Source organism: Protopterus annectens, chromosome 4.part1, assembly GCF_019279795.1.
Source record: "Protopterus annectens isolate FY-2018-M chromosome 4.part1, PAN1.0, whole genome shotgun sequence".
Lineage (NCBI taxonomy): Eukaryota > Metazoa > Chordata > Ceratodontiformes > Protopteridae > Protopterus > Protopterus annectens.
In genome coordinates, this window is record NC_056734.1 from 521,510,623 (window position 1) to 521,537,400 (window position 26,778).

The following is a 26,778-nucleotide window of genomic DNA, read 5'->3' on the forward strand; positions in this document are numbered from 1 at the left end:
TAACCACTTTACTGAGTCCATCATAGCACTGTCCAGTCAAATAACCAAACATAGCCTACCTCAATCACAACCCAACCTATTCCATAGCACCCCTCTTTCAGCCTATCACCTGTCCCCACCTCAACTATCAAAAAACTCCTCCTAAAACTGAAACCAACCACACTGGCAGCTGATAACATACCTGCTGCATACCTAAAAATGGCTAGTGATTCCCTATCATGTCCTGTCTCCATCCTAATCAACCGCTCCATACAAGACTCCTACATACCCAAACTCTGGAAAGTATCTCACATCATTCCTCCTCATGAAGGAGGTAACTCTTATGACTTCTCCAACTACCGGCCTATTGCCATTCTATGCCCCCTATTAAAAATTCTTGAGAAATGCATCCACTTGCAGGTGATGACATTTCTTAACACACAAAATCTCCTATCTACCACACAACATGGTTTCCGTCCACATCACAGCATTACCACCGCCCTTCTATCCTTCTCTAATCATATCAACCTTTACAGGAATGATAACAAATATGTATCCACCATTTTCCTGGACCTCTCTGAGGCATTTGACATGATCTCCCACTCCATCCTTCTAGTCTCACTAACATCACTATCCTTCACCTCATCTACTATAGCCTGGTTCAGAAGCTACCTATCTGACAGGCAACAATCTGCCCAGTGGAAAGGAAGTCTGTCTCCACAACTTCCAACCACCATAGGAGTCCGACAGGGCTCTGTACTGGGCCCACTGCTATTTTCTATATTCACAAATAATCTCAATAGCTCAACGCAGCACGCCATACTCATTCAATATGCAGATGATTCAACCCTGATCTGCTCCGCCTCATCTCCCACCACCCTACAAACACTCACTCAGGATACCTTCACCTCTGTAGAAAAATGTATCGCAGGTATCCAACTGATTCTAAATTCCAAGAAGACAAAACTGCTACTATTTTCCCCTAATAGATCAAAAACCCCTCTATCCTTTACCATTACATCTAAGAACAGCACCACCATCTCCCGTTCTAACCACACCAAACTTCTGGGCATTGAAATTCACAATAATCTTCACTTTGATGTCCACATCTCACATACCATAAAACTAGTACACAAAAAGCTGGGCTCTCTATACAGGCACAAGTCCTTTCTCTCACGAAAAGGTAGAGTCACTGTAGCACAAAGCCACCTCCTCTCTACTCTATTGTACGCAGCACCAATCTTCACCCAAATCAGAAAGTGTGACCTAGACAAACTAGAATCTAGTCACCCTAGAACACCAAAAAGGAAAAAAAACTAAGGGTAATGCTGCTCAATGCTAGAAGTCTCAATCTCAAGATGCACGCACTCGAGGCCCTTCTCAATATGGAGAACATCGATGTCTGTGCTGTGACAGAAACCTGGTTCAAGGCTCCTGAGAGCACCCCAGCACTAACAGGTTTCACCTCATATCATGCCCGCCCCAAAATCCGGACAACACCAAGAAAGGAGGGGGTGTCCATATTCATAAAGGACACCCACACCTCAAGGTTGGTGGCAACGCACAATGCATCGGAGACCATCCAGGTGCAATTAACCATAGGCAAGACTGCTCTGCAATTTGCAGCATGTTACAGGCCACCCTCTCAAACTCAGGAACCTCACATGACCTTCCTGAAAACATTGGAGGGGATAAATGTATCTCCAAACACCATCATACTAGGTGACTTCAACTACCCTAATATAGACTGGGAACACTACTCAAGCCCGAACACTCTAACCCAAAGATTCCTGGAGTTCATAAACTCAAATGCCATGGAACAACTAGTCACCATCCCCACAAGAGGAGAAAACATACTTGATCTCATCATCACGAACATGGGATCAAAATGTTCAACACCGGAAGTATACCCCTCACTGGTGAGATCAGATCATAAACTAATCTCGCTGGAGGTCCTCATCCCCCCACCTGAAACAAAAATACCACAGTGAAAAACTTCTCAAAAGCCGATTTCACACTTCTAAAAATTAGTGTGGTCTCCTTTAAGGCCCCTGAGCCAGTGGTAAACATTACTCAAACCGCTGAATCACTTACAAATGCCTTCTACCAGCACCTACAGGACTGCATGGATCAGGCAATCCCAAACAAAACTAAGACTCTCTGTACCAAAGGCAAGCGTCCAGTCTGGTGGACCCCAGCCATAAACAAGCTCTACAACAAAAGGAGGAAGCTACTACAAGATAGAGCAAAATCCTTGAAAGGTAAGACACCTTTGATCATTATAAGTAAAAAACTAAGAGCTCTCATAAAATCATCCAAGGCAAATTTTGAGAGAAAGATCGCCAAGGACTCTAAAGAGAATCATAAGGCCTTCTTTAGCTATGTTAGAAACCTAGGAGGAAACTCCAAGATATGCTCAGAATTAGTTCAAAATGATGTGAAAATTACTGAACCTACACACATTGCCAACATACTGGCTGACAGGTTCAGTGCAAACTTCCCTCCCCCAAAAGGAGAGATATCTATTCCAGAGGATTGTAGCCCCCAAACATCTCCAACGCCCAGGTGAGAACTGCCCTCACTAAGGCAAAACACAGCATCCATGGGACCGATGGTGTCCCCGGCTGTGTGCTTCACGAACTCAACGAGGAATTAAACCCACAGTTAGGACAGCTGTTTAATCTTAGCCTCACCTCAGGATACGCACCCAAGGAGTGGCGCATGGCGACTGTGGTCCCACTTCATAAGGGCGGTGCCTCCACAGACCCTGGAAATTACCGCCCATTAGCTTGACAAGCCTTATCTGCAAAGCCATGGAGAGAATCATAATGGAACTCATAAATAAAGACATAGGAACTTGCAGACTTTGGATCCAACCCAGTTTGGCTTTGTCAAAGGCAGATCCTGCCTCTTAAACTTGGTTGACTTTTTCGAGACAGTCACCAAGGCCATTGATGAGGGAAAGGCAGTCCATACAGCCTACCTCGACCTGGCAAAGGCCTTCACACAATACCCCACTCAGGTATCATCGAAAACTCATCAGCTTGAATGTAAACCCATACATCACAAGATGGGTTGCAAACTGGCTAAGTGACAGAACCCACAGGGTCAGAGCTGCTGGAGCCATGTCAGACTCAAAGCCTGTCACAAGTGGTGTCCCACAGGGCTCAGTCCTGGGTCCACTCTTGTTCAGCATCTACTTTTCTGAAGTACAAGCAAACACAGGAGGGTTATGGCTGACAAAGTTTGCAGATGACTGCAAACTGGGCGCCATAGTCGAAAACACATCTGATACAGATATCCTCCAGAAGGGCCTCACAGAAACGGATAACTGGTGCCAGAGCCATGGCCTGAAGTTAAACGCCAAAAAATGCATAGTCATACCCTTCGGGAAAAACAAGGTTACCCCTAGCTACCATATAGGTGGCAATCCACTGAGCACAGGACAAGTCATCAGGGATCTGGGGACCCAGGTTGACAGTAGCCTTCGCTTGACACTCATGTTGCTAAAGTAGTTAGGAAAACCTTCTATATCGCCCACCTGATCATGAAGGGATTCACATCTAGGTCAAGGGAGGTCATCGTCCCCCTGTACTCATCACTCATTAGACCTATGATTGAGTACAATGCCCCGGTCGGAATGTATCTGACCAGACACCTGCTGCAGCTTGAAAGGCCCCAAAAGTTCCTCACCAAAAGGATAAAGGGTCTCAAAAATATGTCTTATGCTGCCCGACTGAAAGAACTCCAGCTCTATTCAGTCTCATACCGCTTGCTCAGAGGTGACCTGTGCCTGACATATAAGGCCATGTCAAACCCAGATTTGATGAATATGCTTCACCTCAAAAAATCTAGATCCCTCAGAACCACAAGGGCAGGAGACTTAAACCTTGACACGGTTATAAATAGAACGTGCTGGAGGGACAGATTCATCACCCAGAGACTCCCTATGCTGTGGAACAAAATCCCGGTACATGTGAGGCAGAGCACCTCTCTGGCCTTGTTCAAGAGGAATCTTGACCAATGGATGGGAGATTGCAGATATACCCCAGGGATTACTTCAGTGTCACTGCTTGACAGAGGCACAGCAAAATGATAGGCATAGTTTTTATTCAAACTAAAGGGGTGGCGAAAGCCACATAACTATGGGCTAGGCTTATAAATGCCCTTGGGCAGATAGCGTAGTATGAACCTATGAACCTATGAACCTATGAATCGTGCTACAATAAAATAGCCAAGTTTGCCACAAACTCAACCTATAGAACCCATCACTGTACTGCACTGAAAGAACTAAAATGGCTTGAGCTACCACAGCTACTTAACTATCACCAGCTGGGCACAGCCTACAATATTCTCAAATACCCTGAAAAAAACCCTTAATATCCAAGCTTCTTACTCTCTACACTGCAAACCGGTACCTTAGATCTAGTGAAAAATCTCTCCTCTGCATCACCAAGGCTAATAATAATGCAGGGAAAGCACTCTACTCCCACACCATTGCCAGAAATTGGAACTCCCTTCCCCATTCCTTGTCCACTGCCCCTTCCACCTCCATATTCAAAATCTCCCTCAAATCACATCTCCTTAGCACCTGATTATGCCCTTGTATCACATAAACATACCCACACTGCTATTAACTCCCCCACTTGCTGTCTGGTCACCTGCTTGCTTTGTTTATTTGAAAAGTCAAACTTTTTCCTGTTGAATTGCTTGATATATTTCTTCTCATACCAAGGAACAACAATGTATTACTGCTACTGACATTCCACTCATTTTTCATATCACTGTGTATTTGGAGTGCTTCACTAGCTTCTTGTTTTATTACTATGTACACCATATGTGTTGTAATCAGTTTACTACATTTTATTTGTGTATTATATTTGCTGTATTGTTTTTGTATAACTAAATACCGGAGCTTTTCTCCCCGGGCCTCCACTGAAAATGGACCAGGTCCAGTCGGAATTTCCCGGTTAACAAATGTAAAATAAATGAAATAAATAAAATAAATAAATAAAATAAATTATAATTGTGCAGCTTGTCAACTTTTCTTACAACTGTAGTTTATGCGGTTTGGTTTTCCTAGTCTTTGACTGCTTGGGGCTTATTTAATACATGATATCCTACACATATAATTTTTTTATTTAGCCATGCTGAAAGGCTGTCAAGCTCCTTTTCTTTCTCTAAGCTAGCCATTTTGTTGTTTGTGTTTTTCTGTAGAGGTTCTTAGGTGTGTACTAGGCTAATAACCACAAGGGCTTTTTTAAGCCTAGCCATGCATCCCAAGTTTGTGACAAGTCCTGGTACTCTTCATAAGTGTAAGCAGGGGCTTGGGTGGCGAAACATTTACAAGCAGGGGCCTGGGTGATGAACCATTTACAGGTAGTAGCTAGTCACTGTAAATGTCCACTTAGACCTGCTATAATGAGGCATAACATATACAGTCAGTCTCAAAACCACTAAAAATGGAACAGGACTACTCAAGTTCACACATATAATGTATGGATAAGATTACATATGATGTCATCAGCGTGGCCTGTACTAGATTACTGTAGGACAGTGAATCCTGACACTAATATTGGATGGCACCAAAAGTAATTTTCACAGAGATTACCTGTTAAAGGACTTTTCTACAGAACAGTTCTTTTTTGGTATTGACCAAGGCATTTGTGACAAAGGTATAAGTAGAAAGACACTACTGTGAGTTTACATACATGGCATTTCGCATGAAGATGAGGCACTGCACTCTTTTCCATTTCCATTCCACTGATTAAGGAACACATCCACTTAATCAAGCTGTAATAATCTTTGGCAAAAACATATTGATACCATTACCAGTTTGACAGCGCAATATTCCGTGTCTAGTTTGTTGAATGGCATAGATTAGTGAAAGAAATTAAAGCATTTGAATAATCCTCATCAAGGCAAAGCTCTTGTTGGTATATAAATGTTGAACAGAAAGTTCTAATAAAAATATAAGTGGCATGATGTTTACTCATAACTCATTCTAGAAAGTGAATGTAAGGAATATCACTAAATGAAATGCCAGTGGGAGGAGAATGCAGCTTAGAAAGAAGAGAGGTGATCAAGATGTTTTCATGTAACAATGTATGTCATCTAACTTATTCATAGTAGTAGAATGCGATACTGTTAAGAATTTAAAGTAACACGCAGGTAAGAGCTACAATATACAGAAACTGGTGAGTATCTCCTTTAGATGAAAACAAATGTAATGGTGTTCTATTTAATTTGATAATGTTTCTTTTCTTACTGAAATTCTCACAGAAAGCTCACACATTACTGCATCGTGGAAAGAATACAAGTCACAGACTGTAGTTCATACTTGCACCATGTGCGTAACAACAAAGTAGGGGTGCCACTAATGGAACAATCAAGATGAGAATCTTGGACAGGGGAGTAAAAATATAAATTAGAGAATAAATCCAACTAACCTGTGCAATTTTTTTTTTATTTCAGGAAAAGATAAGTCATCTCAGAACCAGTGAATCCAGACTGGAGACAGAGAGACGAAAAATGAAAGAAATTCTTGAGGCAGCAGAGAGTCGAGCGACCAAACTGGAACTGACTCGTCGCTCATTGGAGGGAGAACTTCAGCGTGTTCAGCTAAGTGTGAGTGATCGTGAGGCTGAAATCCAGTCATTGCAGGACCGTGTTCAGATATTGCAATTGCAAGTCAATGAAGGGGACAGCAAGGCATCCTCACTTCAAATGACAGTGGATCGGTTGACTGTAACCTTGGCAAAGACAGAAGAAGAGGAAAACCAGCTGAAGGATAAGGTTCAGAGCTTGACTGCAACAATATCAGATACCAGCAGCAGTGCTGCTACTCTACAGGAACACGTTTCCCAACTACAGAAGGCGCTGACAGCTAGTGAACAGGATAAGCGGATATTACAGGTAAAATACTGGGACAAGGATGTCTGAATTTATAACTAGTTGTAATGTACTCATTTAAGATTAATTTGTGCATGGTCTCATAATGTCTGCCCACTTCAAGCCTGGAACCTTTTGATAATACTTCAGGGAGATCTCTAGTAATTCGTACCACAGTTCCAACTACTGTGGCAAACATTAGCAGCTCACAGACAGTTTATTTTGAAAGTGTGTGTCTTAGTGACTGCTTCTCCCACCAAGCAGGTAATAACGGATATTCACTGGTACAAAAATCCTTACACTACATTAGTTCTTCTACACTAATGATATGAGTACAGTTAATCTTCACAGATGGCTCTTCCACAGTGAGCTAGCATTAGTAATTGTACTTTGCATTTTTTTCTTTACCCTTTAATTTAATTTCAATGGTACTTGCATTTATTCTGTGTACCACTACTTCTTGAACCTCCAGTGAAATGTAGAACACGACTGTCTGTATTAGGAAGATCCCAGTTGGACTTTAGATTTTCAAAGCAATCATTTTTGGGCTTTGGGTTATCAGAGCAATTGTAATATTACCTGGACTGGAAATTAAAATGATCTTCTTTAGTGCAGTCTTCCAACACCAGAAGGTGTTGTTAGAAAACTCAAACTTTCTGCCTTCAGGTGGCGATATGCTTGAGCATGTTAATGGAGAAACACTTGTGAAGGAGAAGTGGACACTCAACTTACTTTTATGCATACTACTTTAATCTTTTACTTTCACAATGATCACAGAGATTTGGATTTAATTTAACACTTTTATTAAACATTTTGCAGCTGAAACACAGAAAGCCATTTGATGAATAAAACAAAATATTGGCATTGAAAACTGACTTAGCATGAACAACAATAAACTTATCTTATTTCACATTTGTTGAAAATGCATCTGACAGTCCATTAATTTACAAGAGATGTGCTGGGATTCATAACCAAATAGCATATAGTGAAGCAGTAACTAGTGGCTATTTGAAAGGTCTAGGAATTTAAAAGACAAATGTGCAATGTATTTACTAACAGTTAGGGATAACCCACTGGACACAAGTATCTCTTTTCAGGTGCAGCCAATAAAAAACTGTCTGGTGAAATGACTTGGTCAAATTCAAATACTAGACAAACAAAAGCTTAGGGAATCAAACCCTACGCTACAGGAAGCAGCTCATTAACAGCTCATAGTGTACTCATTTACATTAAGTACCAGACAGACTGCTGTAGCCCAACTAAGTGCATTTCACACCGGTGTACCTGCAAAAACAAGGCCAATTAAAATGCATTCATAGTTAATATTTAAAAGTTATGTACTTACCATAAGTAGGCATCTGTATTGTCCATTTTCATTCTTCCTCAGTCCATGGATTTGGATCCGATTCTCAGATCTGACCAGACTGCTTACTACAGACTTTGGATCCAGCTCTCAAGCTCCTCCCTCTACCCATAATGCATATATTCCATCCCGATTACCTCAGATAGAGTTTGTTGCCATATAATCATATAGCTAAACAGACAGGTAAAATTCATGGAGAAAGGTAGGGCTCAAACCCAGAAGTGTAGGTTCTAAATACAGTCCAGTATGTCTCTCCAGGTAAAAATGGATGGGGATGGATGGGAGGAAGGCTAGGGAAGAATGAAAATAGACAACACAGATGCCTAGTTATGGTGCTGATGTTGTCCTTTTCATTCTTCCTCAACCCATGGGACAGAATCCTCAGCTATGTTTATCTTAGCTAGCCCTCATGGAAGGATATTCCGGAGTACCACTGAACTAAAGGCAGGTGTTTTGAGAGTTAATATGCAATTTGTGATGAGTAACAAAGATATGAGCATTGGACTATATGGCTGCAGCACAAATATCATCAATAGGTGTTCTTGACCAAAAAGCAGTTAAAACGTGGATCTGGTTGAATGAGACTTGGGAGGTTTAAGTAAGGTCATGCCTTGCTACGAATTAATCCAAGAAATACAGTCTGTTATCCATTTGGCCAGAGTGACTTTAGGGACTGGACAACTCAATCTTTTTGGTGAAAAAGAGACAGAGATGATCTGATTTTCTAATTTGCTCAATGACTGTGTACATCAAGGAGATGGCGCATGCACTCTCCCTTATTTGAAAAATTTGGAAAGAATACTGGTAAATGAATGGACTGATTAATGTTATTTTTAGAAACCACTTTTGGTAAGAAAGAAGGGTTTGCCCTTAACCCTATCTTATGAAAAATGATGTAAGGGGTTTTAGAAAAAAACAGCCTGGAGTTCAGATATTCTCTTTGCAGAAGTAATGACTACTAAGAAAACTGTTTTCCATGGAAGGAATTTTAAATCACTTTTAGCTTAAGATTCAAAGGTTTTTTGAGTTTGACCTTGCAGCACAACTGTTAGATCCCAAGGAGGTGAGGGATCCTTTATCGATGGTCTTGGAAGAAAAATAATTTTCAGAAAAGCCTTGCATAATTTGGACAAAGTCAACAAATACTTTCTCTCCCCTGTGTGAAAACTAGAAATTGCTGTCAGGTGAAGTTCAATCACAGAGAAACTTGCTCCTTCTTTACAAAGAGTTGCTAAAAATTGAAGAACCACAGAAACTGGAGCTGGGAAAGGGTCAACCTCATTATTCAAAGCCCAAAGGAAGAATCTTTTCTACTTGCTGTTGTATATGTTTTCAGAAGATTCTTTTTGAGAAGCCAAAATAATGGTACATACAGGGGAAGAGAGCCTGGACTGTCTAACCATTACTGGAAATGGAGAAACCATGCAGTTAGTTTGAGGGCGTGTATGTTGGCATGTTGGATCCCTGATGGGAGAGAGAGAGAGAGGAGATCCAGAGTTGGCTCCAGTTTCCATGGAGGATAACAAAGGTGAGACCATAGAAAGGGGAACCATACCTGTTGAGGCCAGAATAGGGCAATGACGATTACTGAGCTCTTCAGCTGACTTGCTTTTTGCAGAAATTTGAGAATCAAGGGGAGAGGGTGATAAGCATAAAGGAGACCTGAGGGCCAAGCATAGACTAGTGCATCTCTCAGTAACACCCCTGAAGGGAAATAAGAGCAAAGTACCTACTGCACTTGTTGTGTGTGTGTGTGGGGGGGGGGGGTCACAAAGAGTTTGCAGCAAGATTGTCCCCAATGATGGGAGATAATTTCCATCACAGACTAATTGAAAGACCCCTCGTGAGGTATTAAGATGGACCTGCTTAATTTGTCCACTAGTATGTTGGTTTTCCCTGGATTGTATGTTGCAATTAGAAAGCAGTCTGATAAGATTGCCCATTCTCACACTCTCATGGCCTCTCTGCAGAGGGGATAAGATTGAGTTCCTCCTTGTTTGTTGATGTACTAGACTACAGACATGTTGTCTGTCTGAACTGCAGTAGTCCCTAGATGGAGAGCACCATGAAATGCCTGCAATGCAAGTAGGACTGCTCTCAACTCTAGAATATTGATTTACAGACTGGTCTCTTGGGAAGACCACATGCCTTGGACTATTCTTCCCAAGAAATGCTCCCCCCAGTCCACTTGAAAAGTGCCCGTGGTCACTGTGGTCATTGGATGTGGTAACAAAGGGTCAGACTAGATGAACATTGCCTGATTGTATCCACCAGTGGATGTGTTGTTTGCAAATTGGAGTAAGCTTGTGAATAAAGATGGGGCTTGATGCAGAATGGACCACTCAACAGCTGGAGTCCATTGGAGAACACACATAAAGAAATATGCTAAAAGAAGTAATACAATGGCTGCTGGCCTGGAACCTAGTACTTGAAACACTAATCTTGCTGAAGGAAATGGTAGAGAAAGAAGATGACAAACCTGACTTCTGATAGTGGAAATGTGATGAGCAGGTAATGATGCTACCTGTGTTGTCATATCCAGAAGTGTACCAATGACCTCCAGGCTCTGGACTGTTGTTAAGTTTGATTTGTTATAGTTTATTCTTATGCCCAATGACTTGCAAATCTGGAGCAAATAGTCCCTGGCATGCAAAAGGAGATGCTTGGAAGGGGCAGTGAGAAGTCAGTCATCTAGGTATGGAAACATTTGGAATCCTTTTAGTCTCAAGTGAGCTGCTACCACTGCCATACATTTGATAAACACCCTGGGGGATGTGGTGAGTCCAAATGGCAGGTCTCTGAATTGGTAATGACTGGCTCCCAGCCCAAAGCACAGGTGTCTCTGGGAGCATCTGTCTATTTTGATATAATATTAACTGTCCTGAAGATCTATCAAGCACATCCAATCATCCTTGTGAAGAAAGGGTAGTATGCACTGCACCATGACTATTCAGAACTTTGATTCCTTCACATACTCATTCAAATTGCTTAGATCTAACATGGGTCTGAGGTCACCTGTTTCCTTGGACTCTAAAAAAAGCGTGAATATGTTCTGAATCCTATTTGGTCTGGTGGGACCTTTTGGATGACTCTTTTTTTCTAGCAGTTTTTGGATTTCTTGTGCTGCTGCTTTCTTTTGTCTGGATGGAACATCAGGAAGTTTTCTTTTGGAGGAAAAGACTAGGAAAAATGGTATGTAATAACCTCGGGATATTATTCTTATCAGCCGTGAATCCTTTGTTATATTTTCTCAGGTATCGAGGTGCAAGGACAATCATTCCTTTACTGCCTGTTGAACAGTTTGGCAGCACTTCAGGATGGCTGGAAGAGCATGCCTGGAAAAGAATCCCTGAAGTTCTGATTCTGTGGGCCTCCTCTGCTTCTAGGGTGATGTCTTCCATTACAATTTCCTCATCTGCCTCCGGAGGAATTATCTCCACATTCATCTTGGAAAGGTCCCTGAGATTTTCAGAAACACAACTTCTTACTGCCTCTCTGATTCCTGGAAAAAGTTCATTGAGGGGTAGAAAACTTGATTCCCATGGCAGGCAGAGTCTTTCCATCTTCTTCGCTGCAGGTAAGCATCTCTTTTATTGATGACCAAAACAAGGAAGTGCCATTGAATGAGGCATTGATAAAGGACATTTTAAATGGCTCTGTAAGGTCACATAGCCGTATCCAGGCATGTCTCCTTATGCAGTACCTGATCCAGCTGCACATGAGGATTAACCTCATTGAAGTGTTTGATATAGATAAGAGAGTGGCCAGTTGAGAGGATGTTCTTTTGAAATCCTTTGCAGACGTAGACTCTGAGATAGTATTTGATTGTTTTTTGGTGAAATCTCTCTGAAGTCTAGTAAAGTGTGCCAGTTAGTTTAGTGACCTTAGGGCAAAGATTGCTGAGGCAAAGATTCACTTTCTGAATCTGTCCAATGCTCTAGACTTCCTATTTGGTGGATGGACAGCAGAGCTGTCTTTTGCTAGCTCTTTCCACTGTAGTATAAACTGGAACTCCTTTGCTCCAGTAGGGTTTGTCTTTTGGAGGAGCTAAAAATTGGTCAGGTCTCTGGAATTGGTTCAGCAGTGTCCGGCTTCTTCCGAGCCCAGTGGGGATACTAGGTCAATGAGTTCATCTGCCAGGGGAGTAACCCAAGACATAGATGGGCCAGCACCAAAAGCCTCCAAAAATATGGATTCTTCAGGAGAAGGATTTTTGGAAGACCAGCCAGCTTTTTGTCTAACGATATCTAAAATATCTCCAAAGGAGATGTCATCTGGTGGCGATCTCTGGGACCCTTCTCCTTCATCAAAATGGATATCCTCCTTGAGAGACTCCATCAAGGAGATTATGTGCCTCTTTTTGCATGTTCTCTTCCTCTGTACCTGCTCTGTAGGATGTTCAGGGGAGGGATCGGAAGAGAGGGGAAGTTCCTCTATCTGAACTGATTGGATGCTTGTTGGAACTGGCTGTCCCTGTGGAGTAGGTCTGATTGACTCAGAGCTCAGAACCGATGATGGAAAAGGGATAGAATCTGAAAAATGAGAAGGCAGCTCTCTGGAGAGAGAAAAAGCTCCACCACCTCAAAAGCTGACAGACTTGGAGAAGCTTTGATCTACCTTCTCAGAGCCAAAATTCCTGATGAAGGTAGATCTCAAGGCACTCTTGGATTTGTGCCTCGAGGGTGGAACTGGATCTGAACTGTCTAGGGTCAATGCACCAAGGGGAAGGGACAGATCCAACAAAATCTGAGCTGAACCCAGATCCTTGGATCTGAGACAGACACTTCAGCTCTGGGATCCATTCTGATCTGAGGGTATCAGAGCAGAACTAGTCAGGGATATAGACAGAGTCAAAGAAGAGACTTTCCTTGGCTCTGACACCATACCTCTTAGGGATTTCGGATACTGGGACTACAAAACAAGAAGTTATGTACTTACCATAATGTTTCATGTTTGTTGTCCTTAATCTCGCCTTCCTTCTTGTTGGTTGGATTCGGAGCCGACCCTCAGCTCCGACTCACCAATATTCTAAAGCTCGAGAGCATCCACTGGCTCGAGGCTAGTCCCTATCCCATCATGCCTAGCACTAGTTACCCAGATCTCGTTTGTGATAACCCATAACACTAGGCCACAATGTGTAAATATATAAACTATGGACATATCTAACAAAAATACATATATATGTATATAAGAAGAAACCCTCAAGCCATAAGTAGAAATTCTCATTATATCCAACTCATAAGGCAGGAAGGGAATCAAGGCATATGTAGTCAAAAATGGATAACTCCTCTCGATCCTCCAGGAGGGGGAAGGAGGGTGGGATGCAAGAAGGAAGGCGAGATCAAGGACAACAAACCTGGAACGTAATGGTAAGTACATAACTTCTTTATGTTATGTTGTCCCTATCTCACCTTCCATCTTGTTGGTTGGGACAGCGTCCCCAGCACCGTCTTCTTGGATGGCTCAGTGGAATATACTCTTCAGAACCATGGAACCAAAGGATGCCCTGTTCCGGGAGGCCACATCTACTTTGTAATGAGTAATGAAGGTATGGGGGTTAACCCATGTAGCTGCTGCACAAATTGAGTCTAAAGGCAGTCTTACCCCAAAGGCAGTAGAGGTAGACAAAGCTCTGGTTGAGTGTCGTCAAATTTTCCCTGGTAGTTGCTTGTTCTGTGAATTATAGAGGTAATTAATGGTATCCAAAATCCCTTTTGATAAAGTCACTTTTGATACTGGAGTTCCCTTTTTGATCTCCGCAAAGGATACAAACAACTGGTCAGATTGTCTGAATTCCTGAGTCCTGTGCAAGTAGAAATGTAATTGTCTATGAACATCCAATTGGTGACGTTTATACTCTGCCTTGTTGCCATAGTTCGGAAAAAACATTGGTAGTTCTATTGATTGATTCAGATTGAACTCTGAGCAAACTTTTGGTAGAAATGAGGGGTTGGTCATGAGAGAAACTCTATCTTAGTGGAAAATTAAATACGGGGAATGAATGGAAAGGGCTTGTAATTCTGATACCCACCTAGCTGAGGTAATGGCAATCAAGAAAATAGTTTTCCAAGTCAAAAATTTAGAGCACAAGAACTGGCTGGTTCGAATGGAGGAAGAATCAAGGCAGCTAGAACTAAATTTAGATCCCAAGGAGGAAGTAGCTCTCTTATTGGGGGTCTCAAAAGAATGATACCCCTCAGAAAAGCTTTGCATAGCCTGTGGGACATAACATTAGAACCCGTTTCTCCCACATGGAAGTTAGAAATAGCAGCCAACTGAACTCGGATAGTTGCTGCTGCTGCTCCTTGGTTAAAAACTTCAGTGAGGAATTCTAGTATCTTTGAAATGGGTGCAGTAAAGGGATCAATATTATTGTTGACAGCCCAACAAGAGAACCATTTCCACTTACTAGTATACAGTTTCCTTGTAGAGGATTTATGAGAGGAGATGAGAATATGTTGTATGGCTGGGGAGATGTCAGGAAGCCTGGCTAAACTGGGAAGTGGGGGAACCAAGCTGTCAGCTTGAGGGTCTATAAGAAAGGATGGAGTGTACCCGACTGATGCATCAGCAGGTCCAGAGCTGGGTCCAGAATCCAAGGCTCCTCCAGGAGATGGGGCCATAGATACGGGAACCAGATTTGACGTGGCTGGTAGGGGGTAATGAGGATTCACTTGCAATCCACTGATTTTGCTTTCTGAAAAACCTTGGTGATCAGAGGAAATGGAGGAAAGGCATACAAAAGTCCTGGAGGTTAATTGTGAACAAGTGCATCCCTGGGTGATTGTCCCAGTGGGGGAACTAGGGTGAAATAGCTGCTGCATTTGGCATTGACGGATGTGGCAAAAAGATCACAGCAAGGCTGGTCCCACTTGTGAAAGATCTGAATCACAATGTCTTGTTTCAGGGACCACTCATGAGGCATAAGGATAGCCCTGCTTAGTTTGTCCGCTATCACATTGGATTTCCCTGGGATGTGCATCGTGATCAGAAAGCATTGGGAGGACATCACCCATTGCCATACTCTTACAGCCTCTCGACATAAGGGATAGGATCTGGTTCCGCCTTGTTTGTTGATATACCACACCACTGACATGTTGTCTGTCTGAATTGCAATCGTCCCCGTGGGGAGAGAGCTGTGAAGTGCTTGCAATGCCAGGAGCACTGCTCTCATCTCGAGAACATTTATGTGCAAATGGTACTCGTGTTGTTGCCAAGTTCCATGAACAGTCTGTCTCAGATAATGCCCCCCACCCTATCTGGGAAGCGTCCGTGGTCATTGTGGCCACTGGTTGAGGGAGAACGAACGGTCTGCCTATCGTCAGCTGGGTGGACTGTAGCCACCATTTTAGGTCCTTCTTGCAGGTCTTCGTGATGAGAATTTCATGAGACATGGGCAGATCTTGCATGGACCATTGAGCAAAGAGGAGCCACTACAATAGCCTCATGTGGAAACATGCCAAGGGAACTAGAGTTATAGATGCTGTCACTGAGCCCAGGACTTTTATGACAAATCTTGCTTGAATCTTTTTTCTCTTGATTAGAATTGCAACTTGGCGTCAAATGGTGGACAAGCTCTCCTGAGGCAATTTTGCTATCATGTCTTTGGTGCCTAGATCTGCTCCAATAAATGTAATATATTGACAAGGCAACAAGGCAGACTTTTCGTAGTTTATAGTGATGTCTATCTAAGAGCAGAGGAGTATTGTGGTGTCCCTTGTCTCGATTAGTCGATGCTCGGTGGTGGCGGTAAGGAGCCAGTCATCTAGATATGGAAACAACCAGAATCCTAGGCACCTCAGATGAGCCATGACTACTGCTATGCATTTGGTGAACACCCTGGGGGCTGTGGTGAGGCCAAAGGGCAGAGCTCTGAACTGGTAGTGACTGGCTCCCAGCAGGAAGCGTAAAAATCTCCTGGATCGCTTGTCCATCTTGATATAGTAGTACGTATCCTGGAGATCGATGGAGCAGATCCAATTGTTGTTTCCCAGAAAGGAAAGTATGGACTGCAGTGTCACTATCCAGAACTTTGTCTTTTTGATGGACTTGTTGAGTCTGCTGAGGTCGAAAATGGGCCTCCAGTCCCCTGTTTTCTTTGGTACCAAAAAGAACCTTGAGTAAGTTCTGGATACAATTCAGTCAGTGAGGACTTCTTGGATGACTTTTATTCTTAGCAACTTTTGAACTTCTAGAGTTACTTGTTCCCTCAGATTGGGTGGCACATCTGGGATGGATTTTTATTTTTGGGGAAGAGGTGGCAAGGAGAAAGGAATATTGTATCCCCTGGATATTATCGACTGTACCCATGTGTCTTCTGTGATCTCACGCCAGGCTTCTGGGTACAGTGACAATCTTCCCCCGACTGCATCCAGAGGTAATGGTTACCACCTATCCCGTTGTCAGTGGGACACTCATGGGTTGAGCCTTCTCATCCTGTTGCCCACATTCTCAGGCAGTGGGAGTTTAAAAGTCCAGTTTCTCAGTGCAGCTGAATTGACATGGAAAGCCGAAAATACTTCCGGTTATTCCACGGCATTGCAGCTACGTCACCAACCCGGACCTACAGTTAGAGGTATTCCCTGTTAGGTCTGGGTGGTGTAATTCAAGCAGCAATTGGCTGCAAGGATGGAAGGGGGCGGGGATTCGTGTCGGAAGAGCCCTACAAAGGTCGCAGCTATAGATCAGTTTTGTATTAGTGCTCTACAGCTGCTAATAACATCTAATAGGACTGAGATTTCCCAGCCAAGAAGCCAGCCAGCCAGCCAAGAAGCCAGCAAGGAAGCCTGCTAGCCAGCTTGCAAGGGAGCCTGCTAGCCAGCCAGCAAGGGAGCCTGCTAGCCAGCCAGCAAGGGAGCCTGCTAGCCAGCCAGCCAGCCAGCCCAGCCACTCCAGCAGACAGAGAGCCAGTTATCCAGCTAGCCATTCCAGCAGGAAGGAAGCCAGTTAGTCCAGCAAAGACTGTGATAGTAGTAAGTACTATTTTGTGGCTTTAGTTATTTAAAATGGGAATATTGTGCTTTAAGTTTTTAATGTTTAGAGGTTAATGGGGGTTTAGTATGTAGTATTTAAATCTGTGCAGTGGTTATTTTGAGATTTTCCGGTAGTTTAAAATGGGAATATTGTGCTTTATTTAAGTTTTTAATGTTTAGATTTAGATGGGGGTGCACTACGCAGTATTTAAATCTGTGCAGTGGTTATTTTGAGATTTTTTAAATGGTAAAATGTTTACGGACTTTTTTCCTTTTTTTTTTTTGTAGATGCATGCTCAGAAGTTAATGCAGTGCATTTGAGATTGTGCTAAACCATGTCGACTTTACTGGATAGTTTGCTTTTACAAGAAGCAAAGTTTGTATTTTGTTTTTAGTGAAGTCTTCAATAAATTTACAATGTGCTGCTTTCATTATAATCCGATTACGGCCAGTGCTGCTGTTGGGCATGTTTGTTAGTAGATCATTGCGCTCTATAAAATTAGTGCTATACATTTATTTCTTTTAACTGCTGTGGTCAAAAGGTAAATCGGGTCTATGGTAGCCGCTGTGCATTCTCATTCATTTTAGTGGGTTTTTTTTAGTACAGTCAAAATGTGTTTAACTTTATTTTCTTGAGGGGTGGGGTGGGGTGGGGAGCATGTTCGGTGGTAAAAATAATGCATTTTGTTTTCTACGAGCTGTGTTAATGTCAAAGTTTTCAATGGCCAAAATACCCCCAGCATTACCTCATTTACTATTTTACCTTTTTCATATGGTTTGTAATGTTAATTATTTTCTGCTCCATTCCTCAGTTCTTTCAAGTGCCAATGTTTTTCAAGACAGTTCTTTCATATGCCAATGTTTTTCAAGACAGTTCTTTCGTATGCCAATGTTTTTCAAGACAGTTCTTTTGTAAACCAATGTTTTTCAAGCCAGTTCTTTCATATGCCAATGTTTTTCATGCCAGTGTCTGTATTCATCCATCTAAAACCCCTTTTTCCCATTTTTGCACATGGGGTAGTTGGGACGTCATTTAACAGTGGCAATCCTCTAGAGCCAAGGCCAGTTCGTTCTCAGGTCTTTACTGAATCTATATCAAAGAACGTTAAGCTGCTTCATGTTGCATATGCCAATATTTTTATATCAGGTGCCAGTCTTTTTCAAATCAATGATTTTATGTGCCAGTGTTTCTAGCCAGTTCATTCGTGCACCAGTATGTTACTGCACCCACTAACACAGTTTTGCTAAATATGTTGCATATCAGGTAAGTGCAGATTCAAGCATGAAGAGAGCAGCAGCTTCATCGCAGCCAACCAGCAGCAAGAGAATGTGCAAGTGGCAGTCATCGCAGCCAACCAGAAACAAGAGAATTTGCAAGTGGCAGGATGTTTGGAAAACAGAATTCGACTGGATTGAGAGATGCAGTGATGTCAAAGCATTCTGCAGGTACTGCAAGAGAAAATTTCTAGTGACCCACTGTGGAAGAAATGATGTCGCAAGACATGAGGCAACTGAACAACATAAGACTGCTATTCTTCAAGCTAAATCCAGTCACCTGATGACAAAGTGGGCAAGGAACGCAAACCTTGAGGGACCAGAACTTAGAATCATTGCAGCAGAAGCCTCTGAGGTGTTCCAGGCTGTTAAGCACAATATTTCCTATAACAGATTGGACTGTGCAGTAAAGGTGGCTAGCCAGTTATACGGTGACTCAGACATTGCAAAGAAACATTCTTGCGGAAGAACCAAGGCTGAAGCCATAGTCGAAAATGTTTTGGGACCGCACTCATTAGAATGTCTCCTGCATGACCTTCAAAAACCAGACACTTCATTTGCAATTTTATCAGATCCTTCCAGCAAGGGGAACATAAAATAATTTCCACTTGTTGTGGGATATTTTTCTAAAGAAGAAGGGATGGTGAATGGCCTTTTGGACTTCTATGAAGACCCTGATGAATCTGCACAGGCTATATCACAGCAAATTTCAAACATTATGGAACAGCACTCCTTGCCCTGGAACAGCGTTTCAGCATATGGGGCTGATAATGCCATTGTGAACTATGGGAAGAAATCTGGTGTGTATACCAGATTAAAAGGAAAGTGCCTATCACTCCACAAGGCTAACTGTGTTGGCCACATTATTCACAATGCAGCCAAAAAAGCTGCAGCACAACTACCGTATGACGTGGAAGTATTTCTAATGAAACTTTTCAGCCATTTCTCAGGTTCTGCCACAAGGACCAGAGACTTGAAAGACTTCTTTGAGTTTTGTGGCATGGAATTTGAGAGTCTGTTAAGACATGTGCCAACAAGATGGCTGTTACTACTGCCAGCTATTGAAAGAGTAGTGAAAAATCTCCCAGTGCTCCAGTCTTATTTCCTTTCCCAGGGAGAAGAGGAGACCCCTGGCAGATATGGCAGTACTTTTCAGCTAATGAGCATGGTGAGAATGCATTGCCTATGCTGCCCCAGTACTATTTGCACTCTCTGTGCTGTTCTTGTTGATTTTAATGAACATATAAGTACATTAGAAAAATCAGGATTTAATGCCATGGAAACTTTTTGTGTAATGGTCTCTCTGAAGCAATAACTGCAGGCAAGAGCTGAAGGTGCTTTCTTTGGAGGAAAACGTAGGGCACTTATGAGCACATTAGACAACGCTTCTGCTAACAAACAGAAAAGACACTTCATTGTGTTCTTGGACGCAGCAGTGAAGTACTTGGAACAGTGGTTTCATTATACTGAAAACAACTACTTGTTTACGCTGTCTAAATTATGTCTAAATGAGCACTTTGCTTTCAGTGACATACTCAATGTGCCCACTGCCCTGAGTCTGCAGGATGTAGATGAAGGCCATCTTTTTCAGGGACTACTTGGCAATTAGGCCTTTTCTCGAACAGTTATGTAAGACAAGCTTGACCCCAGGAGTAAAGTGGCTGAAGCTTTTCAGAGAAGGGACTGAACTGACTGCACTATATCTGGTAATTCCTAGGTATTATCTATACCGACATCAAATGCATTTGCAGAAAGAGTTTTTTTTTTGGAGTAAGGTAAATGGACAGATGTGCAAAACCAATGTAGACTTGTTAAAAGCTGAACTAATGATGACTGTAAATTACCAGATGAAATGTAGTGACTTTTATTCAAATATTGTTTCAAACTAGGCCCTTCTTCAAGCCATAAAATCTAATTCAAAATACACTTTAAAAAAAAGTGATTTAGTGTACTAGTGTGCAGTATTTAATATGAAGTTTTGTGGTGTTCTATGCTTTAGCTTTAATTTGCTACTGTGCAGTATGTAGTTTTGTGTTTTTCTTTGCTTTAGCTTTAATTTACAACAAAAACAGTCTTAATTTTACACTTGGCTTGTGTGTGTGGTATTTAGGTTTATGATTTTTTTTTTTACTTTTTTTAAATAAACAAGTGTCTGTTTAATGAGTAGTGCATTTTTTATTCCTTTAAAGTTTGCTTACTGTTACAACTGAGTAATGTGGTGTTTTGCAGTAATAGTTCACTTCATTTAAATGGTTTGAGTTTTCAGTATGCTGTAATGTCACAATGTTGTATCCATAACTGTAATATTGCATCTCCTTTAACACCTCTGGTGATGTCGTGGTGGGGGTGTGGCCGGTGTCATATTGGTCACACCCCGTGTCCTACTGGCCAGACCCCAGTGTCCCACTTTGGCCTTGTTAAAAGGTGGCAACACTAAGGCAATTTCCCTCAAAGATGAGAATCAAACCCTGTACCTTACAGACATAAGGTACAGGGTTTGATTCTCAACTTTGAGGGGAATTGTCTAGTCTTAAAATGACCCATGAGGGCAGCTAGCATAGTACTTAGCTATGCAGATCCATAAGGTACAGGGTTTGATTCTCATCTTTGAGGGGAATTGTCTAGTCTTAAAATGACCCATGAGGGCAGCTAGCATAGTACTTAGCTATGCAGATCCATAAGGTACAGGGTTTGATTCTCATCTTTGAGGGAAATTGTCTAGGCTTAAAATGGCCCATGAGGGCAGCTAAAATAGTACTTAGCTAGGAAGATCATTGACGTCCACCCCATTGTTTTTAACCCTTAATTTTATAGTTCCTTACTTTGTAGTCTTGCTGTGTCCACTTCAGGCCCTCAAACATACTTCAGCTGCACTTATAAATATTTCTGTAAGTATATGTTTCAGATGAAACAGTTATGCAAGGATTCCCTAGGTGTTTTTTTTTTTTTTTGCTACGGAAATAACAATATTTATTTATTTATTTATTTATTTATTTATTTAAATTTGTTGACTGGGAGTGTCCGACTGGACGTGAGTCCATTTTCAGCGGAGGCCCGGGGAGAAAAGCTCCACAGTAAAATAAACATACAGTAGTTACATTGGATTACATAGTGATTAACAATTTAACATAGAAATTACTTACAACATATTTACAGATGAAGAACATAGTACTTCAGTAGACAACTAGAATCTTTATCTGTGAAGTACATAACAGGCATTAACAAATGTAACAATGAGAAGTTCCTGCTGTATAATAAGTACTAGGCTTATGAGCATCTGAGCTTGCTATCATCAAGGTAGTTAGTGGAGGTGAAAGAAAGGTAGTAGTTGGATGGGGTGGATGATATTAGAGTGGGAGTTGCAAGGGCATAGCCAGCATATTTTTAGGTGCGCTTTTAATAAAGTTTTGAAGTTGGTGCATGATGGTACAGAGGTAATTGTGGGTGGGAGTGAGTTCCATAATTTGGCTATGGCGCAAGAGAATAGTGCTTCACCAGCAGAGTTATTGGCTTTAGTGATCTGCAAGTGATTTTTGTTGCTGGATCTTAGTGGTCTGGTGGTGCGATAGGGTTGGAGTAGATTCTGGAGGGATGGGACATTTAGTGGATGGTTTACTAGTTTGTGGGCGAGTGAGAGTTGATACAACTGAAGGAGGTGAGGGAGTTCAAGCCAGCCCAGTTCAGCAAGTGAGAGACAGTGGTGACTACGGTAGGATACCCTTGTGGCGAATTTTGCGATTTTGTTGTAGCAGGTCTCTAGCTTGTTTAGATCACATTGCCTTAGGTTGGTATATACTGGAGAGGCATAAAGTAGGGTGGAGATAAGGTGGGAATTTGCTATTGAAATCTTTGCTGCTTTGGTGAGAAATTGTTTATTTCTGTATAATGCTCCTAGTTTTTTGTGGACTTTTTTTATGGTCATGGATATGTGAATGTCAAATTTTAGTTTATTGTCTATTTCCACTCCTAGCAATTTGGTGTGTTCATTTGGGTATATAGTGGTGTTGTCTTTTGCTGTGATGTTAAAGTGAGAGTTGTTTTGAGTATGTTTGGTGGGTTGGAAGATGAGTAGTTTAGTTTTGTTTGGGTTGATTATTAATTGGGCATCGGATAACCATGTTTCAACAGAGGAAAAGGCTTCCTGTTTGAACTTTTGCAGTTTGGGTAGGGACTGGGCTGAGCAGATGATGGTAGAGTCATCTGCGTATTGGATGAGTGTGCCATGTTTGGTGGCAGAGGCTAGATTATTAGTGTAAACAAAGAAAAGTAGGGGTCCAAGGATGGATCCTTGGAGAACACCTATGGAGACAGGTAGTTGGGGAGATATGTCATTCTGCCATACAACGGATTGTTGGCGGTCAGACAGGTAACTCTGAAACCAGTTGGTGACTGATTGTGAGAAGGATAGGTTATTGAGGACAGAGATAAGTTGTTTGTGTGGGACCATGTCAAATGCTTTAGATAGGTCTAGGAAAGTAGCAGAGGAGAGATAGCCATTGTTTTTATGCTGAAGGATAGTGTTAGTAAAGGAGAGTAAGGCAGTGGTGGTGCTATGGTTTGGCGGAAACCATGCTGAGTACTGGAAAGGAGGTTGTTAGTAAGGAGGTAGTGTGAGACCTGAGAGTGTATGCATCTCTCTAGTATTTTGGAGAGTGGAGAGAGAATAGCTATGGCGGTAATTGGTTAGTTCTGCAGAGGGTCCGCCTTTGTGGAGGGAATGATATGTGAGACTTTCCACAATGTGGGAACTTAACTTTCTGACAGAGATCGGTTAATCAAGATGGATACTGGGTAGGCCAGAGCATCAGCTGCGATTTGTAGGTATTCACTTGGGAGGTTGTCTGCTGCTAATTTGGTGGGTTTAAGTTTAGTTAAGAGTTTTTTTATGTTGGAGGTAGATACAGGAGAAAAAGAGAAGGCAGTGGGGAGATTACTAGTTGAAGGTGTGGGTTGGAGGAGGGTTGTGTTGTTTAGCTAGTGATAGTATGGTTTCGGTGAAGTGTGTGTTGAATGAGGTAGCAATATTTTCTGAGGAGTGAGGGATGTTAGGAATAGGGGTACTGACTTTACCTGGGTGGAGGATGGAGTTTATGGAGGACCAGAATTGTTTGGGGCTGTGTTGTGAGGAGTCTAGGGCAGACTGGTAGTATTGGAATTTGTCCCGTTTTATTAGCTTTTTGACTCTGTTGCATAGTTCTAGGAATTTCTGTCTAGCTGCGGGGGTTTTGGTGTTCCCAGGCTTTATCCCTGTTATTCATTTCTGACTTAGTGGTTTTCTGTAGCCATGGGGAGGGTTGTGCTTTGGTTCTGGAAAATCTTATGGGGGCATGGTAATTAAGGATGTTCAGGAAGGTAGTATTAAAAGATTCAACTGCGTCATCTAGACTGAGGTACTTTAGAGCATGCCAGTTACATTCTTTGAGGGATGAGATGAATGTGAGTGGGTTAAAGTTTATTTTTTTACGTATTTGACGATAGTTGACAGGTTTAGCTTGGTACAGGTATTTTTTGAGTAGGAATGTTGGGGAGTGATCACTGAGGCTATCTGATAAGCAGCCTGTTATATATGACTGGGGGTTCTTACTGACTAGTATCCAATCCAGGGTAGAGTGCTTGCTGGAGTTTTTATTTATCCTTGTTGGTGACTGGACTAGTTGGGTGAAGCCATGAAGGTGTACATGATGGGTTGGATTGTTGCCAGAACAGGATTGCCAGTCAATATTGAAATCACCTAAGATGATAGTTTCTTGGGGGAGATGGTGGGTAGACCAGTTGAGGAAGTTTTCTAGTGGAGGGATGTTTTGGCCAGGTGGGAAGTAGCATCCAATTATGTTGATGGTTTAGTTTCGGTTAATTTTGAGGTTGGTATATATTATTTCTTCATTGCCTATTTGTGGAGCTGATGATTTTAAGATCTGGATGTTTAGATGTTGTTTAAATATTATAGCTACACCACCTCCTTTTTTTGTTTAGCCGGTCAACTCTTAGTATGCCGTAACCTGTAGGGAGTATTTGCTCACTGGTAATGTGAGGTTTTAGCCAGGTTTCTGTCAGGACGACTATATCTGGGGAGTATAAGTCTATGGTGGCATGGAGTTCATGGACTTTGTTGGATATACTTTTTGGTTGGATTTATCTAACTCTGTGTGGTTTTTCAGGCTCTAAGAATATAAAAACAACTATTACACTTATCTGTGTGCTCTGTTATTCACTTTTGACACTGATGAGTTCTCTGATTGCATGTTCATGTTCTCTTTGTTATTAAACTAACACAACTTTATGAGCGTTTCTTAAAAACATCTCTGTCTTCTCTTTGAACTTAATTATCATTTCTGTATCAATTTACGCATCTGCATAAACAAAACTTTTATACACCTTTGCCTTTGGCCCAGGTAGTGGCTGAAAAGATTTGTGACCAGCCCATTTACCCAGTTAACAGACATAAAATAAAGAAACAAATTTAAGAAGTGACGTGATTTCATGCAAACCTAACATACTATTCTCTCAAGAGGCTGAATAGTACAGAAATGACACAACATGTGAAACACGACTAAATCATATGTGATTTTTGGTATTGTAGGAATCATTTCGTAAGGAGGAAGACGTACTCTAAAATGAGAAATATTGTGAAAAGTATGTAGATTACCAGCCCTCTTTGTATCTTGCAACAACCAGACTGATAAATAATCAGAAAACTGTCAGAATACTTCAGCCTGTTTACTACATTAAAGCTTTTACTTCTAAGCATTTTCAAGAAGGTTAACCCTAGCCCCTGAAAGTTTTATTAATGTTTGCCCTTATACACAGATAGATAGACAGACAGATAGATATCAAGGCATGTTTCTCCGAGGTAGTGTGATATGTTCTCATGAAATGTGCAAAAAATGACATGCTTACATCTATCTATAAAATATATTTAGTTTGCACTTTAAAGTCAAACAAACAGCTACCTTTTGAATGTTATTGACAAAATCATTTTAGTGTCACTTTTATACCATAGCTTTTAAATTCCTTAGACACTTACTATGTCCAGAGCTTCATAGGCTGAAATCAGAAGAGTCTGAGCCTTCCTTCATCCCCCTGGACTGCAGCTGCTTCATTCTTTCGCTTGGTAAACTGTAACATTCGACTTTCTATGCTAGATGTTAGACAAGAGCTAGAAAGAGAGTGTCTACTCCTCTTTCCTGAATCTTTGCCCTTCAACATCACTCAGAGTTGGGCTGTTATAAGAAAGAAGACAGGATTCACTGGGGAAGCACCTTCTGGATCTGGCACTAGAGCCTTGGTAAATATCCATCTGATTTCAGTCTGCAAAAATTTGGAGTTATGGTAGGTATCTAAGTTCCTTAAATGTCTGTAACATTTATATGACTGCTCTCTTTAGGGCATTAAACGCATTTTCCTTGGAAAATGTATGGTGTCTTTTTTCCTTTTGGAATATTTATTATACTTATTCCATTTATTCTATGTTTGATGATGAATACATACATGACTGGAGTTATGCAGCATTTAGTGAACTGTTCTTTTTCTACTTCTGTATCGCCCATTTCTGAGAAAAAGATAATCAACTTTCAGAAAGAGCAGCAATTTTCACATTTTATAACCCTGCTTTTATACTTCTTTTCCTCGATTTGAGCCTTCTAGAGAATTATTGCCATGTCTTTCCTTTTCTAGGAAAGGTTATTGAGAAAGCAATACATGTACAGATGCATTCATTTGTAACATTTTGGGACCTCTTTGATTCCTGCCATTCATGGTCTAGATATAAGCAGAGCACTACAACATCACTTCAAGTTGTAAACAATCATGTTATGGTACAAAATTAAATCTTATATTCCATCCTTATAGCACAAATTTAAAGCATATTCCATCCTTATAGTACAAAATTAAAGCTTGTATTCTATCCTTATAGCACAAATGTAATGCAAATTCCATCTGTTTGGTACAAAATTAAAGATTATATGCCATCTTGGTCCTCCTTGGCCTTTGGTCTGCTTCTGACGCTGTAGTCCATGGGACACTGAGTGATTAAGATCATATTGTGGTCTCTCTACTAACAGTTGTACCTGGTTTACCTATTTCCTCTTAGCCCACACAAAGCAGGTGGGCTCCGGTCAGGATATAATTCCTCTAATAGTCTCAAGCTGGGGTGCGGCGTGCCACGTGGCTCAGTCTTTGTACCGTTCTTCTTTGTTGGACATGTGCAGCCCCTTATGGAGGTCATGTGAGGAAGAGATATTCCTTATCCGTCTTATACTGATGATGTCATATTTATCTTATACTGATGATGTCATATTT

At 41.6% G+C, this 26,778-nt stretch overlaps 1 protein-coding gene across 1 annotated transcript in view; it reads left to right on the forward strand.

Annotated features, from left to right (window-relative positions):
- The window catches only part of LOC122801244 (rootletin-like), a 2,937,720-nt gene that overhangs the window by 2,537,954 nt on the left and 372,988 nt on the right, over window positions 1-26,778 (forward strand). Inside the window, exon 27 of the mRNA XM_044070796.1 lies at window positions 6,454-6,894. Within this exon, the coding sequence (XP_043926731.1) occupies window positions 6,454-6,894 (441 nt within the window). The remainder of the gene's footprint in view (window positions 1-6,453; window positions 6,895-26,778) is intronic.